Below are 21,522 nucleotides of genomic sequence, written 5' to 3' on the forward strand. Positions count from 1 at the left end.
TGTGCGTACATGTGTGTGTGTGTGTATATATATATATATATATATATATATATATATATATATATATATATATATATATAACACAAACAAGAGTGTATTTTGTATTTGGCTATATTAATAACAAACACTACACTACAAACACAGGTTAAATCCTAATAGACGAACGTCAAAAATGATATATACAACCATCAAGTATGTTTGCGAATGAATCGCAGTTCAAACTAGTTCTATATGAATAAGAAATGATTTACGGTACAGATGACTGGTTTACAAACCCCAGACAGAGCGCCATGATGAGCGCCAGGCTGCCCCGTCCAGCACAACACAGCCTGGCCACACTCTCTCTCCACACACCAGCAGCCTATCAAATAAATAAATACACACAGAGAGAGGTGACACACACACAAACACCCGACTCACCATCGCCGACCGCTATTAATCCACACAGGGCGAGCAGCGCTACAGCAGTTCGTCGTGGAAGCATGATTGCAAGATTCCCATCTCTTAGCATTAATGCATTCGTTGTGTGTGATATTGACAAGCGAGCGAGACTTCCAACACAACCACAAACCAACCAACCATACACCGCCTGCCAGGCTCGGCTAGACAATAGTGGGTTAAAGGGGTGTGCCTAGTTTTAAAGGGGAGGGCTCCACGCCTGGGCTCCTTTGTTGTGGTGAAATGTCTCTTTACAAGGACTCATTTGTGAATTGGCCCGATGGTCCTGTCTGTAGTTGAGGTCTCGTCAGGATTGTTTTTTATTTATTGTGTCATATGTTATGTTCCACATATTTAGCTTGCGGCTTTAACATGGACGAATTAAGGCAAGCAACACTGATTCTTGAACTCTGGGACAAACAGTTTACAAATCAGGGGGAAAAAAAAAGTTTATAAATCAAGTGATCATTTTGGAATAATCTGTTCAGAATGTTTAGATGCACACTAGCAGTAAAAGATTTTTTTTTTTTTTTTTTTTTTTTTTATAAAGGAGTCTCTTCTGCTCACCAGGCCTGCATTTATTTGATCACAAGTACAAGTACAAGTACATCAAAAACAGTACAATTTTGACGTATTTTAATATTTAAAATAACTGTTTTCTATTCTAATATGTTTTAAAATTTAATTTATTCCTGTGATTTTAAAGCTGAATTTTTAGTATCATTACTCCAGTCACATGATCCTTCAGAAATCATTGTAATATTCTGATTTGCTGATCAAAAACATGTATTATTATTATTATTATAAGTTTCTTTGAAAGTAAAGAAAACAACATTTATCTTTTGCAACACATAAATGTTTTATCATCATTTTTGATAAAAAAAAAAAAATAAATAAAAAAAAAAATAAATATATATATATATATATATATATATATATATATATATATATATATATATATATACTGACTCCAAGCTTTTGAATGGAATAGTGTATAATGTTACAAATGCTTTTTATTTTAGATAAATGCTGATCTTTGGATTTTTTCTATTCATCAAAGAATCCTAAAAATGTTCTCAACTGTTTTAAATATTGATGATAATAAAAAAAAAAAGCAAATCAGCATATTAGAATGATTTCTGAAGGATCATGTGACACTGAAGAAATTTAGCTTTGATCATAGTAATAAATTACATTTTAAAGACTATTCAAATAGAAAGCAGTTACTTTAAATGGTACAAATATTTCACAATATTACTGCTTTTGCTGTATTTGCTGTAAATCAAATAAATGCAGGCTTGGAGTGTTCTTTAAAAAACATTAAAAATCGTTTGACTGGTTGTGTATTTAAATTTTTTTTTTTTTTTTTTTTACAAAAAGCGTATATAACAGCTTCAAATTGATTTTGTTTATGATGTTATGATGAAATAGCCATATTTGTAATTTCACTCATTTATTAAATACAGGAGCTTTTGGTGTATTTTCTTATTTATTAAAATGTAATTAAGATATTGAAATCTAACAAACATTGTCTTAAAAGTTATATTCTTAAATATTTGACAGTGACAAAGCTAGGAGAAATTGACAATTAATAAAATAACTTTTAAAAAGTAGAATTGTTTGGTATAACATTATGTCTCATATTTCAAGAATCAGTAATGAGTAAAAATAGTCCAGATGGGAAAATGAAATATTTTATGTAACGTCTTTTAAAAATCTTAAAATGAGCTGTACACATACATTTCTTATCAAAGAGTAGTGTGTTTAGTGAGAGAACATGTTTTATTTTTTAATGAGCATATTTTAAGATCTGACGCAACAAAGCAATGACACATTTGCAGTTTTTGATCATGTCTTAGTAATGATCCAGCAGGAGGTGTTCACTATTCCCCTTAGTCTCAGTCATAGTCTTAATAATATGACTCCAGAGCCAAAGTTACCTTTGTGAACTAAACCAGTGCATATTGTGCGACGTGTGTGATCCAAAGAAGCTTACAGAACCCCTATGAGCAACACAAAAAGCACTCAGGACTCCCACCAAAACCACAGTATGGGTTAAGCTTAAGAGAATGTAGACCCCCATGACAAATCACTGATTGCAAAAAATAATTCTTGACTTCATCTAGTATGAAAAAGGAAACAGCGTCTTTAGGGAACAAGTCAAACATATTCCTATAGGAGCGCTCTGGCTTGTGCCAGGACCTCAGGATGTTTACTTCCTCTAAATAGCAGGGCAGAGGAGAACTTGTGATTTTAATTTTGAGGAATAAAGAGACATTTGATGCACTCAGTATTTGTCCTCTTAATGGCCGCATGACACGAGGAGTCTCTCGGGTAGTGCATTAAGCCGTATGGGTACATAAAGAATGATGTACGAGATCAAATCTAATTACGCTGAAATTCCTTTCAAGTCGCTTTCAATGCAAAGGTCAAACACAAAGCGTTTAAAGTTGCGGCTTGCAGTCTTAAACCTCTATTGTTACCATTAACCTCTTTGCCTTAGCCAGACTGCATGCTAATCTGGCCCCTGGCTGTCTATTGTTTATAAAGTGGGGTCATATCTTTCAATTATCAATCGACATATTTTAGCTGGGCGTTCATATCCGAGTTTTCCAAACAAAGGCATGTGGGTCTGCTCTGTGTAAAAAAAAAAAAAAAAAAAGTCACAGCTGATATAAGGGCACCATTTCAGAGGAGTCTGGCCTACCAGAGCAAGGCATTGATACTCTACTCAGCCACTGTGCTCTTGTTAAAAATAACCCTCTCTCTGTCTGACCGGACAGGCAGAGTTGGGGAATTATCTCCAGCAAAGCCCCCTCTCTGTGCTCCTTCACAGATGGATATAGCGAGGGCGCAGATATAGATAAACAGGCAGACAGAAATCAATGCCCATCCTCTCACTCCGCCATACAGTCTGACAGCAAGACAAACACGACACGCTGAAGGGAAACTTTGGCTCAGGAAAAAAAACGAGATAAACATCTTATAAATATCCATCAATCAGCGGAACATCTGCTCTTTTGGCCTTCTCGGCGTGTCAGTGTGCGTAGGAAGGGATTTATACTGGAAAGACACCCGTTTGGCAGTCTCGTTTCTATGAATAAGATACGTGAGATATCTATTTGCACCGGGTAAATATAGGTCTGTCTGAAACATGATAGTGAAGGATGCATTCAGTATTGTATCCGTGAAATGTTGTTCAACAACACCGAGGTGTGTCTTGGTAGTTCCCGAGGGGTATCAGGTCTTTTAGTGTCGAACAACAATTCGAACAATTGCAAGATTGCGTGGCTTATAAGACAGGATACACATTGTTTATGGTTTATAAGAAGTGGATTGAGGCAAAAGGGAAATGGATCTGTTATATCTCCTTGAGGACTACTGAAGTGATGCTGTATTCATTAACCAGATCAGGCTGTGGCACAGTTTGCTCAGATTAGTCTGATAGAGAAAAGGCAACAAGAACCCAATGTTACACTTTGGGGGTGGGGGAAAAGAGCAATTAATGATGCCCTCTAGTGGATGTAAGTTTTACATGGCATACCCACAAAAATGAGTTTAAAATCTAAGAGTGCAGAGAAATGTTCAAAGTCGTCTTCAGTATCCTGAAGTTTTATTAATACTTAAATACTATTATTTGAAGTGAAAATAATAGGCATTTTGTGCAAAAGAACTCGTATACACATACACTGATTATTTCTGAAAAAGCAAATATATTGTACATTATAAAAAAAAGATATAGTACAGCTAGAGTAATGTGATTGTAATTTCAATCATGTAAAAAATATTTAACTATTTATAAAAGTGCACTGTGTTAATATGTCCTCTGTTTTAATAATTACTTGGTGCAAGTTGTAATGCAGTTCTTGTTCTTCTTAAAGGGATAGCTCACTCAAAAATGAAAATTTAGTCTTTGATTACTCACCCTCATGTTGTTCCAAACCCGTAAGACCTTCGTTCATCTTTTTAACACAAATTAGGACAAATTAGCTTTCTGACCCTGCGTAGACGGCAATGCAATTGACACATTGAAGTCAAAAGTTTACACACACCTTGCAGAATCTGCAAAATGTTTTTTATTTTACCAGAGGATAAGAGGGATCATCATACAAAATGCATGTTATTGTTTTATTTAGTACTGACCTGAATAAGATATTTCACATAAAAGGCATTTACATAAAGTCCACAAGACAAAAAAAAAATATGTTGAATTTGTAAAAATGACCCCATTCAAAAGTACATACACTTGATTCTTAATACTGTGCTGTTACCTGAATGATCCACAGCTGTTTTTATTTTTTATTTTTAAAAAGTAGAATTGTCCCTTCATTGTGAACAGTTGAACTGCCTGCTGTTCTTCAGAAAAATCCTTCTGGTCCCTCAAATTCTTTTTTTTCCAGCATTTCTGTGTATTTGAACCCTTTCCAACAATGTCTGTATGATTTTGAGATCCATCTGTTCACACTGAGGACAACTGACGGAATCATATGCAACTATTACAGAAGGTTCAAATGCTCATTGATGCTTCAGAAGGAAACACAATGCATTAGAAGCCAGGGGTGCAAACTTTTGAACAGAATGAAGATGTGTACATTTTTCTTATGCCCTTCAGAAGCTACAGAAGATGTAGCTTCCCACAAGACAAACTTAATAAAATTTACCCTGATCCTCAAATTCAAAAAGTTTGAAGATAATGCATCATGTTTTCTTCTGGAGCATCAGTGAGCATTTGAACCTTGTGTAATATATGCATATGAGTCTCTCAGTGTGAAACGATGGATCTCAAAGTCATTGCTGGAAAGGGTTCAAATACACAAAAATACTCAAAGACCAAAGAATTTGTGGGACCTAAAAGATTTTTCTGAAGAACAGCAGGCAGTTTAAGGACTCAGGACAAACAAGGGACAAGGGACAAACAAAAATAGCAGCTGTGGATCATTCAGGTAACAACACAGTATTAGGAATCAAGTGTATGTAAACTTTTGAACAGGGTAATGTTTTATAAATTCAGTTATTATTTCCTCTTGTGGACTATATGTAAACATCTTTTATGTCAAATATCGTATTCAGGTCAGTACTACATAAAAAATAACATGCATTGCTCTTATTTTTGTAAATTAATTAACATTTTGCAGATTCTGCAAGGTGTATGTAAACTTCTGACTTCAGCTGTAGTAAGCACATAGTTAAAATAGTCCATGTGACATCAGTGGTTCAACTGTAATCTAGCTAGCAGACTACTTTTTGTGCACAAATAAAACAAAAATAGCTTCTCGTAGCTTTATAAAATTACGGTTGAACCACTGATCTCACATGGACTATTTTAATGATGTCCTTACTATCTTTCTGGACCTTGAACGTGTCAGTTGCGTTGCTGTCTATGCAGGTCACAAAGCTCTCAGATTTCATTAACAATATCTTAATTTGTGTTCCAAAGATAAATGACAGTCTTACAGGTTTGAAACGATATAAGGATGAGTAATTAATGACAGAATTTTCATTTTTGGTCAACTATCCCTTTAAAAAGATGGTCCAAAAGTAAGTGCAACAAACAGTCTAAAGCATGTGGCAACCTTTCTAGGTTACAGTCATGTTTAGGAAGTTAAGAATTTCAGGAAACACCGCAGTTAGGAAGTCCAGAATGACCCACATCCTGCCTGAAAAAACCTTCTCACTCTCACTACACTGAAAAGAATTTTGTGGGTTTATCAACCTTGTTTTAATTTCAGTAACAAATGAGTCACCGTGTTGAAATATGCAGGTCCGAGAAGAGCAGTCGTGTGGATATACTTGAGGACAGCACAGTTATGGCCTCGACTTCCCACAGTGAACTAATGTCATGATAAGATAAACCATGTTCAGTGGAGCCTTAAGACAAGAAGCTTGAAAGGCGCATTAAAAGAGTCTAAATGTACTCAGATGGATGAATATGTCATGTGGGTCCATTAGAATCAAACTTCCTTAAAAATTCATGGCAGGAGGTCTATTCTAGAGGTCCAGTTTGAGCTTGTCTATGTCGTAGTCATGGTCCTGGTCCAGTTTGGAGAGGGTCTTTCGGACACGCAGAGCAGTGAGTCGAGCTGAAGGGCTTTGGAACCAGCACTCTTTCATAATCTTCGCAATTGCAGACAGGATCTTGACAGAAAAAAAAAACAGAATTCTGATGGTCATGTTCAGTTTAATGTGTAAATGTATGAATATAACTGACTGGTGTTTATTCCAAACCAGGCTACCAAAATAGATGCAAAGAAGTGACCCAGATTTCAACTTCAATTCTAAGCCAACCAACTTCTGACACAAAATAACAGGGTTTTGTGAGAACCTTGCTGAAATATTCATATTTGTCTTTCTAAACTGTTTAGTTACTTTCTCTTCTGAGGAGATACATTTTAGGAAGGAGTATGTGGTAAACATTAAACAGTCTAATACAGCAAAACAGTTTCAACAAGAGATCAAAGGGAGAATTATTTTCAAGTGCAAATTGCAACAAATTTAGCGACTAGCCTGCAAGTCTGCTACTCTGCTTTCTTTTGTCTTGATTATGGCATTAAGCAGGATAAATGTAAATTTCCATCCATTTTCTACAGTGCATATGCAATAAATATACTCTCTACAGCAAGCCTACAATTAAAGCCCACAAGCATTTTTTCAGTGACATCATAGACTGACAGAATATTTTGTCCCACACACATTTAATGCTTTCCTAACAAATTGCTCCAGATTGCAGCTGTCAAAGCAAAGCCTTGTCTAGCGTCTGACTCGCGTCCAAGTCTTCCGAGCCATTCAGTCTGTATCTCTGGCATGTTTGAGTATCTCACCGGATGAGAGTGTAGTCGATTGTGGAGGCTGGGCCTGTGCTGGTCGACGCACACCACTTTCTTCATCTCCTCGAAACTTGGGTCAGAGGGCACCATGTCAAAGAACGGCGGTCTGTACTCCTCCACAATCCCTGAGAAAACCACAGAATTAAGGGATTTTATGGGGTTTTGTCAACGTTTGCTGACTACATTGCATTTGAATTTTTACTGACAAAAATGCAGATGTGTGCCGAGACTGAATGTCTCTTCTGACCATATCTATAAAACAGTGGTTTGGGAGTTTGGAGGTTGGCAGTACTAATACTTATGTGGGAGGATGGCTGGAAAATGTCCAGGGAGTCTATGAGCAGCATATGGCAGTTGACATTATGGGGTAAAAAGCTACAGTGGGACCATTAAAAAAGCTATTATTTTGCATTTTTATTCTTAAAACAGTAGTTTATATGAAGAAATATAAAGACCAAAAGAGCCTGTAATTTTTTTTTTTATTATAGAAGCGAATTATTTTATTTAGGAAGGAGGCATTAAATTGATCAAAAGTGACAGTAAAGACATTTATATATATAAAAGCTTCCTATTTCAAATAAAAGTTGTTGTTTTAAACTTTCTATTCATCAAAGAATCCTTAAAATTGAGCTTTGCCATTACAAGAATAAATTACACTTTAAAAGCCAAAAGTTTTTGAACAGTAAGATTTTTAATGTTTCTTAAAGAAGTCTCTTCTGCTCACCAAGCCTCCCTCGATCAGTTATTTGATCCAAAGTGCAGCAAAAACAGTACAATTTTGAAATATTTTAATTATTTAAAATAACTGTTTTCAATTTGAATATATTTTAAAATGTAATTTATTACTGTGATCAAAGCTAAATTTTCAGCATCATTACTTCTGTCACATGATCCTTCAGAAATCATTCTGATATGCTGACTTGCTGTTCAAGAAATATTTATTATAATTATTATTATTATCAATATTTAAAACAGAATTATTTGATGAATAGAAAGATCTAAAATGTGCATTTATCTGAAGTAAAAAGCTTTTGTAACATTATACACTATACCATTCTAAAGCTTGGAGTATTTTTTTGGGGGAAGAAATTATAGAAATTAATACTTTTACTTAGCAAGGATGCTATAAATTGATCAGAAGTGATGATAAATTTCAGAAAAATGCTATTCTTCTGAACTTTCTATTCATCAAAGAAACCTAAAAAAAATTCTACTCAGCTGTTTTCAACATAAAAATGTTTTTTGAGCCAGAATATTACAATGATTTTTGAAGGATCATGTGACTGGAGTAATGATGCTAAACATTCAGCTTTGAAATCACAGGAATACATTTAAATTTGAATATGCATTTGACTAATGTTTTACAGTTAGTTCATAGTACATGAAAAATATATATAAAGGCTTGATTAAGTGCTTCTTAAAAAGTGAGTGTGTGTAAGAGAGAGCGGGAAAAAGAGAGAACAAGCGCATCTGGACTACATGAGCGGGAGTGTTGACACCAGATAAGATTGTTTATAATTATTGGGCCGCTAATCGTGGGTGGATAGAGGAGACAGACGTACCCATGGAGAAAAAACAGAAGGAGGAATGGAGGGGAAGTAAGACGAAGAAACTTATGAGGAAAAAATAAACAGAGAAGTCTATCACATCTAACAGAATGGTGAAAATCGTTGCTTAGCAACAGAAAAACGAAACTTAGTTAGAACATTGAGATCCTGGAGTCAGAGAACTGTTCAGTGAAAGTTGCAATGTGCAATAAAACATTAACTAATTATTATTTTATAAGTCTCAGCATATTAAAGGGGCCATCAGATACAAAATTCACTTTTACATAGTGTTTGCATCTGATGTGTCTTAGAAGTGTGTGAACACAATCACCCTACAATGATAAAAATCCATTCACATCTTTTTTTTAATCTCCAAACAACCTAAACAGTTGCAATTGTCAAGCTGTTTTGATTTTCTGAGCAGTATGATGTTATACTGTTCAGGCCCCGCCCACTGCAGTCGACGGACCGTCCCTTATTAGCATATTTTCGCCCTCAGACAGTTGTACGCTGCCCGCCATTTTCTCTGCGCCCGAGCGACAGCGTCTCATAAGCAAGTGTTTTGTAGTTTGATGTAAAAGTGAACAAAAGTGAACATTAGTACACCAAATACACAGAAAATTACAGAGAGGGGCGGGATTAGCAGTAGCTCATTATCATTTAAAGAGATATGCACCGAAATGAGTCGCTGTTAACAGAGCTGTTTTTGACAAGGTAAAAAGGGTGTTGTTTTACACAACCATTGAGGAATTTTAACCAAAGTATACTGCAAACATTTCATGAAAGCCCTAAAGAATCATACCAACTTGTGGAAAATGGGCATCCGATGTTCCCTTTAATGTTTTTGGCATCAATACTGTATGTAATGCTTTGAAACATAATTAAAAATGAATCCCCAGTCACAAGAGCACAGAATAGCAGTGGTGCCACCAAATAAAGTTGAATAATGACTCCATCTTACCGTTTACAATAGTTTGACGAGTTATCTCCCACAAGACGAGACCCAGGGCCCAGATGTCAGTTTGTTTATAGGACTCAAAAACGTCAACACGAATACTCTCGTCCAAAACCTCCGGTGCCATATAACGCTTGGTGCCTACTCTCGGGTTGTTGCCCACATCCAGATAGTCATTGGACTGAGAGTGAATGACAGCCAGGCCTGAGAGAGCACACAGGAGACACACTGTGTTAAGAAAACTATATTTGATATCTACGACGGCATTTTATTGCCACATTAAAAAAAATATTTCGAGAATAAAGTCGAAATTACGAGAAGAGAGTCTAAATATTAAGAGAATAAAGTCAAAATACTACGAGAATAAATGTTAAATATTTAGAGAATAAAGTTGAAATGTTTTGAGAATGAAGTCGAAATGTTTTGAGAATAAAGTCGAAATGTTTTGAGAATAAAGTCAAAATGTTTCGAGAATAAAGTCAAAATGTTTCGAGAATAAAGTCGAAATGTTTCGAGAATAAAGTCAAAATGTTTCGAGAATAAAGTCGAAATGTTTTGAACATTAATTTTTAGCAATTACAAGCAATTACAAGATTAAAGTTATAATATTTTGAGAGCATGCAAATGGCCTGGATTGGGAGCACAAAAAAAAATTAAAGTCGTAATATTTCAAAAATAACGTATATAATGTATGTTATATATAACGAGTCCGCTTCAACCTTTAGAATGCTGTATTGTTTTTAATTAAATACATGTGAGAAAGGAAAGGTTGGACGCAAATGTCAGGATTGTGTCTTGTTCTGTTCTGTTCTCCTAGTGTTTTTCTCCCTATGTTTCCAGTTCTAATGGTTTAGTCCTTGTCTTCCCCCCTCTAGTTTTGTTTCCATTTGGTTTGTTCATGCCCATATTTGTATTTCCCCCTCGTTATCCTGTTATCTTGTTTGTGACCACGCCCCCTTTTCAGTGTATTTAAGAGTCTGTGTTTGCACTCCCCGTTTGTCGGTCAATGTATATGTTACTTCCGTTTGTTTGGTTACATGTGCTCGTTTCCTGCTCCCGGTTTTGTTTATTTGTTATCATTATTCAGTGTTTTGTTTCAATAAACTTTATTCTTTCATTTACTCCGGTTCTCCTCATCCATCTCCACTCCACAACCCTCCTGATTGTGACAGCAGGCATCTTTGCGGAGTAGGTGGTGGAATTTTCACAAAGAAAACATGAAAATGAAATTTCGACTTTATTCTCGTAATATTTCGACTGTATTCTTTCAATATTTCAACTTTATTCTTGTAGTATTTCGACTTTATTTTTTTAGTATTTCAACTTTATTCTGGTAATATTTTCACTTTATTCACAGAATATTTCGACTCATTCTCGAAATATTATGACATAAGATTTTTTGTTTTTTAACATGCCACTAAAACGCCATCATAGATAAATTATAAATATATGATTTGCCAAAGTAGAACAGAAAAAGGACTCCTTATGATTAGGTTTCTGTGTTTGTCCTAATTTCTCACCTAGGTCTGCGATGCAGCACTGGCCGTTTCTCTTCACCAGAATGTTGCGGCTCTTCAGGTCTCGATGTGCGATGGCTGGTTTGCCCTGCGTACTGAGTATCTCCGTGTGGAGGTGTACAAGGCCGCTGGCGATGGACAGACACATGCGCAGGCAGCCCTCGGGGTCCAGCGTGCTGTACTGCAGGAAGTCATAGAGGGAGCCCAACTCATGGAAGTGAGTGACCAGCCACAGCTGAGTGCTGGAGTTCTTAGACGTCATGTCTGATGCTATGAAGCCTGGTAGCCGGACCGAGAACACGCGTAAGAGAGAAATATGATATTTTAAATCAAATGTCGTGTAATTCTTTTATTGGAAAAATGATGTTTGGGTAAGTCAGAACATATTGTGGCTGCAGCCGTACTCGCAGAATGATCCCTTCCCACACAAGCAATGAAAAATGCAGTGCGGGTGGAACTTACCCAAGATGTTTTCATGCCTTAGTTGGACTGTGTTGTAGATCTCAGTCTCTCTAAACCAGGACTGTTCATCACGGGAGGAGAAAATCTTGACAGCCACACTCTCTCCCATCCAGGTTCCTCTCCATACCTCTCCATAACGCCCTTTACCTGTCAGAAACGTTCAGAGGGAAACATTAATAATAAGCATATTATAAGTGATCTATATTGATCATTTGTGCACTACTGCATTATTATCACATTTTAAAACCAATGTAATAATAAAAATATTTAAAATGTATCTCACAATCCAGTTAAACTAAATTATTTTATTGTAATTATTTATAATATTATAATTTTTATATAAATTATGTTTATAGTATGAATAGTTATATTACTGGTTACATAATCTATAGTAATTGTAAACATTTAAAGTTATTATTAATTAATTTTAATTAATATGTTAATTAAACAATAAATAAACAATTAATAATTAATAAATAAATAATTAATAGTATTATAACCAACAACAGCAACAACACTACTACAATTAATGGTAATAATAATAATTATTATTATTGTTATAACAATATATATATTTTAACCCACAAATTGTGCTTATTCATTTTTTTAATAATATTGATATAAATAATAAATTTTTATAATAATAATACTGTATTTAATCAGTTATGGTAGCATTTCAAATATTAAAGTTTTTACATTTAAAGTAGATTTAAATCAATAAGCCACCACCCTCTTAATCAAACTCAATGTTGTACAGTAAAAAAAAAAAAAAAGTTAATAATTGTAAGTTTTACAAAAACTGAATTGAACAAATAAATAAATAAATATTAATAATAAATTAATAGTATTATAATGAACATCAGCAACAATACTTCTACTAGCACTAATAATTATTATTATTAGAATATATATATATATATATAGAGAGAGAGAGAGAGAGAGAGAGAGAGAGATAGTTAAATCCACAAATTGTGCGTATTGAAATTATTTTTATAAATGTATTAATAAATGATTTCTAATATAAATAATACTTTTATAATAATAATATATTTAAATGAATTATGGTAGCATTTTAAATATTAAAGTATGTAAATTTAAAGTACATCAAAATCAATATGCCACCACCCTCTAAATCAAACTCAGTGTTAAATAATAAATAATAATAAATTAATAAATAATTATTAATAATAAATTAATAGTATTATAATCAGCAAGAGCAACACAACTACTCGTAATAATAATTATAGTAATAATAATAATAATTATTAATTAATAAATAATAATTGTTTTTGTAATATTAATAATGTATTATTTGCAATATAAATTATACATGATTTGTAAAATAAATAATATATTTAGAATAATAATATATTTAATCGATTATAGTAGCTTTAATATATATATATTTTTAAATATGTTGAAATCTAAATGCCACCAGCCTCCTAATAAATCCTATTCAAATGTCGTACAGTATGAAAAAAGTAAAAAAAAAAAAAAAAATCAGTTTAAAAGAAAAAAGGTGCAGCATGACACATCTCAACCTCATAGATTTCATAGTGTCACCCTGCAGTTGTTTCAACCGCTGCCAATGCAGCATTGTGTAATGAGATATGAATGTTCTCTCACCAACACACTCCACCAGAGAGATCTGTCGAGCCATGGTCCTCTGCACCAGATAAGGCAGGCCAGTCCCACTGCCCGATGTACAAAACTCATCAAAGATATCCTAAAAAGGACAATTACACACTTAGATTACTGACCAGCTGAAAAATGACACACACTTGCTGTCAAGTTATGGGAATTTGAGTCACAACAGGAACGTTTTACTCAGAGGCTGCTTAGAAGACTGAATTAAAGCTCTCTGTTCTAGTTCAATAAAGTAACAAACTTTGTCTCAGATGTTTCTCCTCTTTTGATGACAAACTTTGGTATCTTGGGAAATTTAAACACAGTTTATGACATTGTGAAATTTGAGATAACAAGAGTACTTTTCTTCATAGAAAAATCTGAGAGGCAGAGGCAGATAAATTCTCCATTTTATCTCATTGCTGTCTATGAGAAGAGTTTTCTCTTGTGTAAATACGAGCACAAATAATCATTAAGACCAGCTCATTACAAACAAGACTGTATCACAATGAAGCAAGGATAATGAGATCAGTGAGAAAGCTGCGAATGCCACCCGGCAGTAGTGTTTTACCCCATATGTTGAGTCCCCTCCACTGGGGACTTTGAGCATGGAAGGGTCGTGTTTCACCAGCGGGTGGTGCTGTCGCCTTGTACGCAGCCATAACACAAGCCCACAGCCTGCCATCGACAATACCAGCAGCACCAACAATGGCACTCCCACCAGCAGAATCACTCTGATGGGCTTTTCCACTAGAAACAAACACAATAGTGAAGAACATCACTCAACCAGACCAGACAAAAAATGCGGCATAGCCACATTTTGTTCTTTGAAAACTTTTTCAGTCATTGTAAAATTTATATTTATATGCTAGATATATTAAAATATTCTTAATGCATCATATAGCATATAAAGCTGATATAATATACGGAATATATATTTTCAAATTATATAAATTACTTTTTAAGCTCATTTTAAGCACTTTTTTCTTTCAGAATTGCGTGATACAAACTCGCAATTCTGATTTTTTTTCTCAGAGTTGCGTGATACAAACACAGTTCTAACTTTTTTCTCAGAATTGCATTACACAAACATTGCATTTTTTTCATTGCATTGTGATACAAACCCATAATTCTCACTTTTCTCAAAATTGCATAATACAAACTCAGAATTGACTTTTTTCAGAATTGCATGATACTCAAAATTCTGACTTTTCTGACTCGCAATTAATTTTTTTCTCTCAGAATTGTGATACAAACTTGTAATTCTGACTTTTTTCTCAGAATTGCGTGATGCAAACTCACAATTCTGACTTTTTCTCAGAACTGCATGATACAAACTCAATTCTTACCTTTTTTTCAGAATTGCATGATACAAACTCGTAATTCTAACTTTTTTTCTCAGAATTGCATGATACAAATGTGCAATTCTGACTTTTTTCTCACATTTTATGTAATACAAACTTGCAATTCTGACTTTTTTTCTTAGAATTGCATGATGCAAACTCACAATTGACTTTTTTTCTCAGAACTGCATGATACAAACTCACAATTCTTACCTTTTTCTCAGAATTGCATGATACAAACTCGTAACTCTAACTTTTTTCTTAGAATTGCATGATACAAACGTGCAATTCTGACTTTTTTCTCACATTTTATGTAATACAAACTTGCAATTCTGACTTTTTTTCTTAGAATTGCGTGATGCAAACTCACAATTCTTACCTTTTTTCAGAATTGCATGATACAAACTCGTAATTCTAACTGTCTTCTCAGAATTGCATGATACGAATGTGCAATTCTGACTTTTTTTCTCAGATTTATGTAATACAAACTTGCAATTCTGACTATTTTTCTCAGAATAGTTTGATACAAACTCAAAGTTCTGACTTTTTTTTCAGAACAGCATGATACAAACTCGTAATTCTGACTTTTTTCTCAGAAATGCGTGATACTCAAAGTTCTGACCTTTTTTCTCAGAGCTGCATGATACAAACTCGTAATTCTGACTTTTTTCCTCAAAATACACTCACAATTGTGAGTTATAAAGTGCAATTCTGATAGGAAAAAAGACTGACTTTTTTATATTACAATTCTGACTTAACTTGCAGTTGCGAGTTTTAAAGTCAGAATTGTGAATAATAATTGTGAATGTGAGTTTATATAAAAAAATAAAGAATTACAAGTTTGTATCTCGCAGTTCTGAGAAAAAAAAATCAAAACTCTGGGTTTATATCACAATTCTGACTATATTTCTCAATATTGTGACTTTCTCGCAATTGCGAGTTTCTATCACGCAATTCTAAGAAAAAAGTCTGAATTGTGAGATAAAAAGTCACAATTACTTTTTTAAAATTAACAGTTTATCGAGGGAAAATTCTTAACAGTTAATAGTGAATGTGTTTCTTTAATCTAAAGTGTTACCATATATTTATATTAAAATATAGTAAAAATGGCCAAAAGATAATGAGGAAATAACTAAATAACTTTCTTTAACTTTTAAAATATATATAAAAATATATTTTTCTATGTGATAATTATTTTCAGTTTCTATTTGTGCTACAACAACATAAGCTTACGCTAGATTTAATTAAAAAAGACAATATAACAGTAGGAGGCAGCAGAGAGCAAACTTCTACTGATGTCAGGCCAGCTGAGGCAAAAGAGTGTTTGATTTTAATAATGAATCTCTGTACTGATGTAAAATATGTCTTTAAAAAAGATGACTTACCTGTTTTTTCAGGCACACTGAGGTTTGCATTGCAGAAGTGTGTGAAGCAGCACTTGGAATAAACTCCAGGTACATTAGGCACGTGGCACTGCTCGCTGGTGGATAAACAGCCCCTGACTACCCGCTCGTGGACCGAAGTGTAGAAGCAAATATTGCCCCAGCAGGTGTTGTTTACACAGGCATATGTGTTCTCACAGCTGCACTGTACATCGCCCTCCTTGCCTTCATCTATGGACAAGAAAGGGATAATGTAAGTAACAATTTCATGTGTGAATAATATCACAGTATTTCAGTTGATTATATATACAATATATGACAGCATACTCACCATTCTCTGGGGGAGAGTCTGTCAAAACGTTATCTGAAAAAAGAAACGTGTTTGTTTGCAATGGTGTCTAACAAGATGTCCAAACAGAGCAGGAAGATACATACTTCCTCTGGTTTATTGTCTACTCAGGAAACAAATATCTACATCACCCGGCTGGTATTTGTGTAACACAAAAAAAAAACTAGTGTGACTGCATTTATATAACCTCACCTGCAAGAGTTGTGTATCTCCCTGAATACACCAAAACGAACAATACAGCGAGGATCTTAGAAGCCTTCATGTCTAAAAAAAGAGGGAATACGGAATACAGGATAAGAGCGCGCACTTCGACACACATATAAAAAAAACACTTCCACCTCCTTCAATTTATATGTACATATCCCTTGCTCCCTTGCACCATCCTTCGCTGATCTGGCATTTACAAGGCATTGTTCCACACTGGAATCATATAATGGCGTAATCATACAGTGACATGTAGTGTTCTCTTTACGTAGGAATCTCTTTACAAGCCCTAATGGAAAAAAGCTCAATAACCCCTGTCCGCACCAAAGGAAGTCATGAGTTAAAGAACGACAGATGGAGAGGGTCCAGTCAGTCTGTCTGTGTTGCAATTATAGTCTGAATGGGTGGGAGAGGACTTTAGTGGAGGCCTCGCTCTCCTCTGTGCCACTGGTCCTTGTAGACACTCTGGCTGCTGCACACGCAGAGTAAATATTGATGGCTATACTTCCTGCCATTCAGAGGCCGCACCCGGCTAGCCGTCCAGATACTCTGGATTGCTTGTTCCTCTAGGTCTGGAAGTCGACTGGTCACGCAAGCAAAATGCCTGAAAACCTATTATATTAAGATGAAGGAAAACCTGCATGCTGAAGTGTTGGGCCTGTCCTGCAGGCTGCTTTCAACAGGCAGTAGGTGGAAACTACACTGTTTTGTTGTGTATAGATTTTTTTAATAAAATTACTTAAATTTACATTTCATTTAAATATTACTTTAAAAAATACAGTATCTCACAAAAGTGAGTACACGCCTGTCCGCACCAAAGGAAGCAACCATTTTAGTATATCTTCTCAAGGGACAATACTATAAAAATGAAACTTGGATATATTTTAGAGTAATCATTGTGCAGCTTGTATAGCAGTATAGATTTACTATCCTCTGAAAATAACTCAACATACAGCCATTATTGTCAAAATAGCTGGCAACATACATGAAAAGCCACATGTCCTATTCATCATGTTTATGTTTCTGTCTGCTTGACAAGACCATACAAAGTTGTGTATCTTGTTTTAGAGCAGTTAAAAATTGTGCTTTAAGTACAATTTTCTCATACTGACCACTGGATGTTCAACATGGCATCGCATGGCAAAAAACTCTGAGGATTTGAGAATTAGAATTGTTGCTCTCCACAAAGATGGCGAAAGCTATTAAGAGGTTCAGTAACACCCTGAAACTGAGTTGCACTACAGTGGTCAGGGTCACAAGTTTTCCAAAATGGGTTCCATTCGGAACAGGCCTTGCAAGGGTCGATCAACCAAGTTGAGCACTCGTTCTGTGTGTCAAGTGCAGAACCTGGCTTCAAAAAACAGATGCATGAGTGCTGCCAGCATTGCTTTAAAGGTTGCAGAAGTAGAAGGTCAGCTTGTCAGTGCTCAGACCATATGACACAGCTCTTGTCAATTCCATACCCAGGATGATTAAGGCAGTGCCAGTTAACAATGGTACTAACACAAAATATTGACACTTTGGACAAGTTCACTTAGGGTGTACTCACTTTCGTTGCCAGCTATTTCGTTGTTGAGTGATTTTCAGGGGACAGTAAATCTATATTGCTATGCAAGCTGCACACTGACTACTCTAAAATATATCCAAGTTTCATTACTATAGTATTGTCCTTTGAGAAGATACACTAAAATGGTTGAGATACTGTAGTTGATATATCAAATACAAACACTTTTAACATTACTATATTATAATATAATCATTTCAATTGTAAAATTTAAAAGAAAATTTTATAAATATTCAAATGTTCTAATAATGTACTAAAACTATTAATTATTAAAATAGTTATTACTACTACTAATATTTAAATATTTATATAATATTAATATTATTAATATAATATTCAGTTTTTGGATTATATGTGTATGTGTTTCTAAACATATTTAAAATAATTTCAAATATAAACAATTAAATGCTAATATATTTTAGTAATTTTTTTATACATGCATGCATGTATTTAATTTCTTATTATAATTATTGCAAAATCTCTAAGAAAATATTCTAAATATTACATAAAAAGTTCTGAAAATGTACTAATAATATTAATTATGAAATTAATATCTATCTATCAAGTCAAAAATCATATATATGTTATATAATGTAATAATATTCTATTATTTGAAATTGAGAAAATCTAGCATCATTTATTTACAAATGCCTGTTTATTTGCTATTTATTTATCTAATGCAATGTCATTCATACTTTTTTAATTAATTAGGTGTCACCAAATTGTCCGAATTCACTATGCGATCACTGCATATCAGTAGGGTGCTGAAAACAACAGAATATTTTCATGTAGCCCTGACTCTGTAATTAAACTACGTATACTATATACTTATGTGATGTCATGGAAAAACAGAGTCAGCCATGATGTTTTGAAACAGACCAGTAATTGGAGCCAGAGTTGATGTGTATGAGTTGATCCTTCCCTTCTGAAGAAATATCATACACATAAAACTCCCTTCAGCGATATATATGCAATGCGTTATATTTAATCTATTTAATCTGTGGTATTTGTTGCTGTCTGCAATACATTTAATATAAATAAATGGCGTCATGGGATCCGAGCCGACACACAAATAATGGGTAACTGGAAATGACGATGACCACTTCCTGATGTAGCAACACATACAGCGAGGTTCCAGCATGAGTCTCTTTGTCTGTAGAGTAGTCTTTTAAGTCTTCCATTTAAGCCCACCAATGTAAGGTGGGTCAGTGTAAACAACTTTGTCACGTACGCTTGCAGCACAAAAAATGGGTAATTGCTAGGCCCTCTGGGCCACATTTAAGGCGGAAAACCACCCCACCCTCTCTTCTCTCTGGGTACACTGATCTTTATTTCTCAAATCAGATAGTGTCCGTCTTGAATCAAAGCCTAAAGTGAACATGATGAAATGCGATTCCTGTTTCGATGACCTGCTTGTCAGCATTCTCTCTCAGAGCAGTCAAAAGACCCATGGGAACTAACAGCACACTTTCTAATTCTCCTTCCACTTTTCTCAGCACTCATTCTCTGAAATAGAATATAGAACCCGATTTGTTTTGTCATTTATATGTTACAGTTATTTCTAATACTATACTAAAGTGACTTACTCTGTTGGATAGTTTTTAACCATATTAATCACCTTTGCATTCACTAGTTCATTACTTTAGTTTAGATGGAGTATAGCAAGTCACTCTGCAGGACTTTCCAAAAATATAACACTTGTAATAGCCCATATTGTTAACCTACAGAAATAAATTAAGGGTTTGAGTCAGGATTTTAAATTAGTAGGAGGAAATTCAGCATTCAGCAGCATATCTCTGGCTCCATCTTGCAGCTGTAGGAACTTGCCTGTTTTGACTGCAGTTAAAAAGCCTGGTACGCCTCAATGTATTTGTAAGCGCCAGCATTTCACAGTTTCAGAGATAAATGAACTGACCTCACGGTTCACGATAACTAGATGTGGGTTTCATTTAGGGCTCTGTTTGTGTCAGTGAGTGCAACTGTACAAATGGCGTGCAAAGACGGCTACACAGAATACTGGTATTTAAACAATTGTAATGGATGTTAAAATATATACATTCTAGTAATAGTTTATTTTAATGTAATAATATAATGCAGCCCACATTCACATTATTGTAGGACAGCATCATCCAAGTCTCAGATACATCATTATTAGACATTACACACATTTAGAAATGACCAACCTGTAACACATATTGGAAATGTACTCACCTGTGAAAAGAAGGTTCCTCAAATAGGAATTTAAAGAAACATAGAAAACACAACGAGTGTAATGTGTTTTTCTGCATGTTGTGATTCTGTTTCTTTAAATAATGAAATTGCTGCAAAGTTTCAGTTACTCCTGCCCTTTCACAATGGAAAAGCTCTCACTACGCATTTATAAACTATTCATGACCCTTTCATTCAAAACGTTATCGACTTTACACTCTGAATAGTATTCATATGATATACGCCACATTCACTATAAGAGAGATAGATTAGAAAATAGATTAGAAAACATGAAGGGTGGTTTACCTGATTTTCGTCTTGCGTTCACTCACGAATAAAGTTTATCAAACTTCATCTGTTTATGAAACTCGTCTTTCATTACTCGAAACGTGAAACTATTATCTCCTTACGGCGAATATAGTGAAATCAGCGGCGCAAGTCACATCCAGATGTGCTGGATCCTTAACTTTTTCCACATCCTGGCATTCTCGGTGTAAACTCTGTAACGTTAGTTCAACTCTTTACACTTCAGTTTTCATTCACTCACAATCCGATCAGTCCTAGTTCCTCAAGCGAAATATTGCGTAGATCGGCGTAATGCAGAACATATCGAGTCGTGGCATAGGAATATATCTCCAGTCAAATCTCGAGCTGATAAACCGAAAACAAGAAACTGCTTCTCGGAGAAGAAACAGTCTTCTTCCGCTTGGAAATAAACATTCCCTGATCGACTCCTGACGACTCCATCTCGATAAGTGTAAAGCAAACTTTGAGCAATGTTCTTGATTTAGGGGTTAGATTACAGATTTTAAAATATACAGTTTTGTCCCACCCCTCATTGTCTAAGCCGGGGTTCACTTGGAATGTGCTCTCATAGCTGTTTTCCTGTTGCTGCAAGACCTTTCATTTTTTCCACGGCTGTTTTTTTCTCATAGCTGGTTGCTTATGAATAGAACTTCATAGAGGTTTCATGCCTTCTGAGCAAATCGCATCTCGAAAGTGATCTCCATTCGGGCATCTCCGTTTGTGCTTTCACTTGAAAATGTAGTTTAAAGTAAATGGATTAATAAAAAAAATATGGTGTATGTGTGTACATGTATCTT

The 21,522-nt window shown here is 34.7% G+C and overlaps 2 protein-coding genes across 2 annotated transcripts in view; both read right to left on the reverse strand.

Moving 5' to 3' along the window:
* The window catches only part of acvr1ba (activin A receptor type 1Ba), a 14,329-nt gene extending 13,743 nt beyond the window's left edge, over positions 1–586 (reverse strand). The window contains exon 1 of the mRNA XM_073822872.1: positions 421–586. Within this exon, the coding sequence (XP_073678973.1) occupies positions 421–511 (91 nt within the window). The 5' untranslated portion in view covers positions 512–586. The remainder of the gene's footprint in view (positions 1–420) is intronic.
* A 3,436-nt stretch (positions 587–4,022) lies between these two features.
* acvrl1 (activin A receptor like type 1) lies at positions 4,023–21,254 on the reverse strand. The gene is made up of 11 exons (XM_073822609.1): positions 20,726–21,254; positions 16,636–16,707; positions 16,426–16,458; positions 16,098–16,325; positions 13,941–14,119; positions 13,370–13,469; positions 11,744–11,890; positions 11,285–11,560; positions 9,771–9,968; positions 7,257–7,387; positions 4,023–6,573 (listed from the first exon to the last, which is right to left on the reverse strand). Exons 2-11 carry the CDS (start codon positions 16,703–16,705, stop codon positions 6,427–6,429), a joined length of 1,509 nt encoding a protein of 502 aa, XP_073678710.1. The 5' UTR covers positions 16,706–16,707; positions 20,726–21,254; the 3' UTR covers positions 4,023–6,426.
* Positions 21,255–21,522: the final 268 nt, after the last annotated feature.

Source organism: Garra rufa, chromosome 18, assembly GCF_049309525.1.
Source record: "Garra rufa chromosome 18, GarRuf1.0, whole genome shotgun sequence".
NCBI lineage: Eukaryota > Metazoa > Chordata > Actinopteri > Cypriniformes > Cyprinidae > Garra > Garra rufa.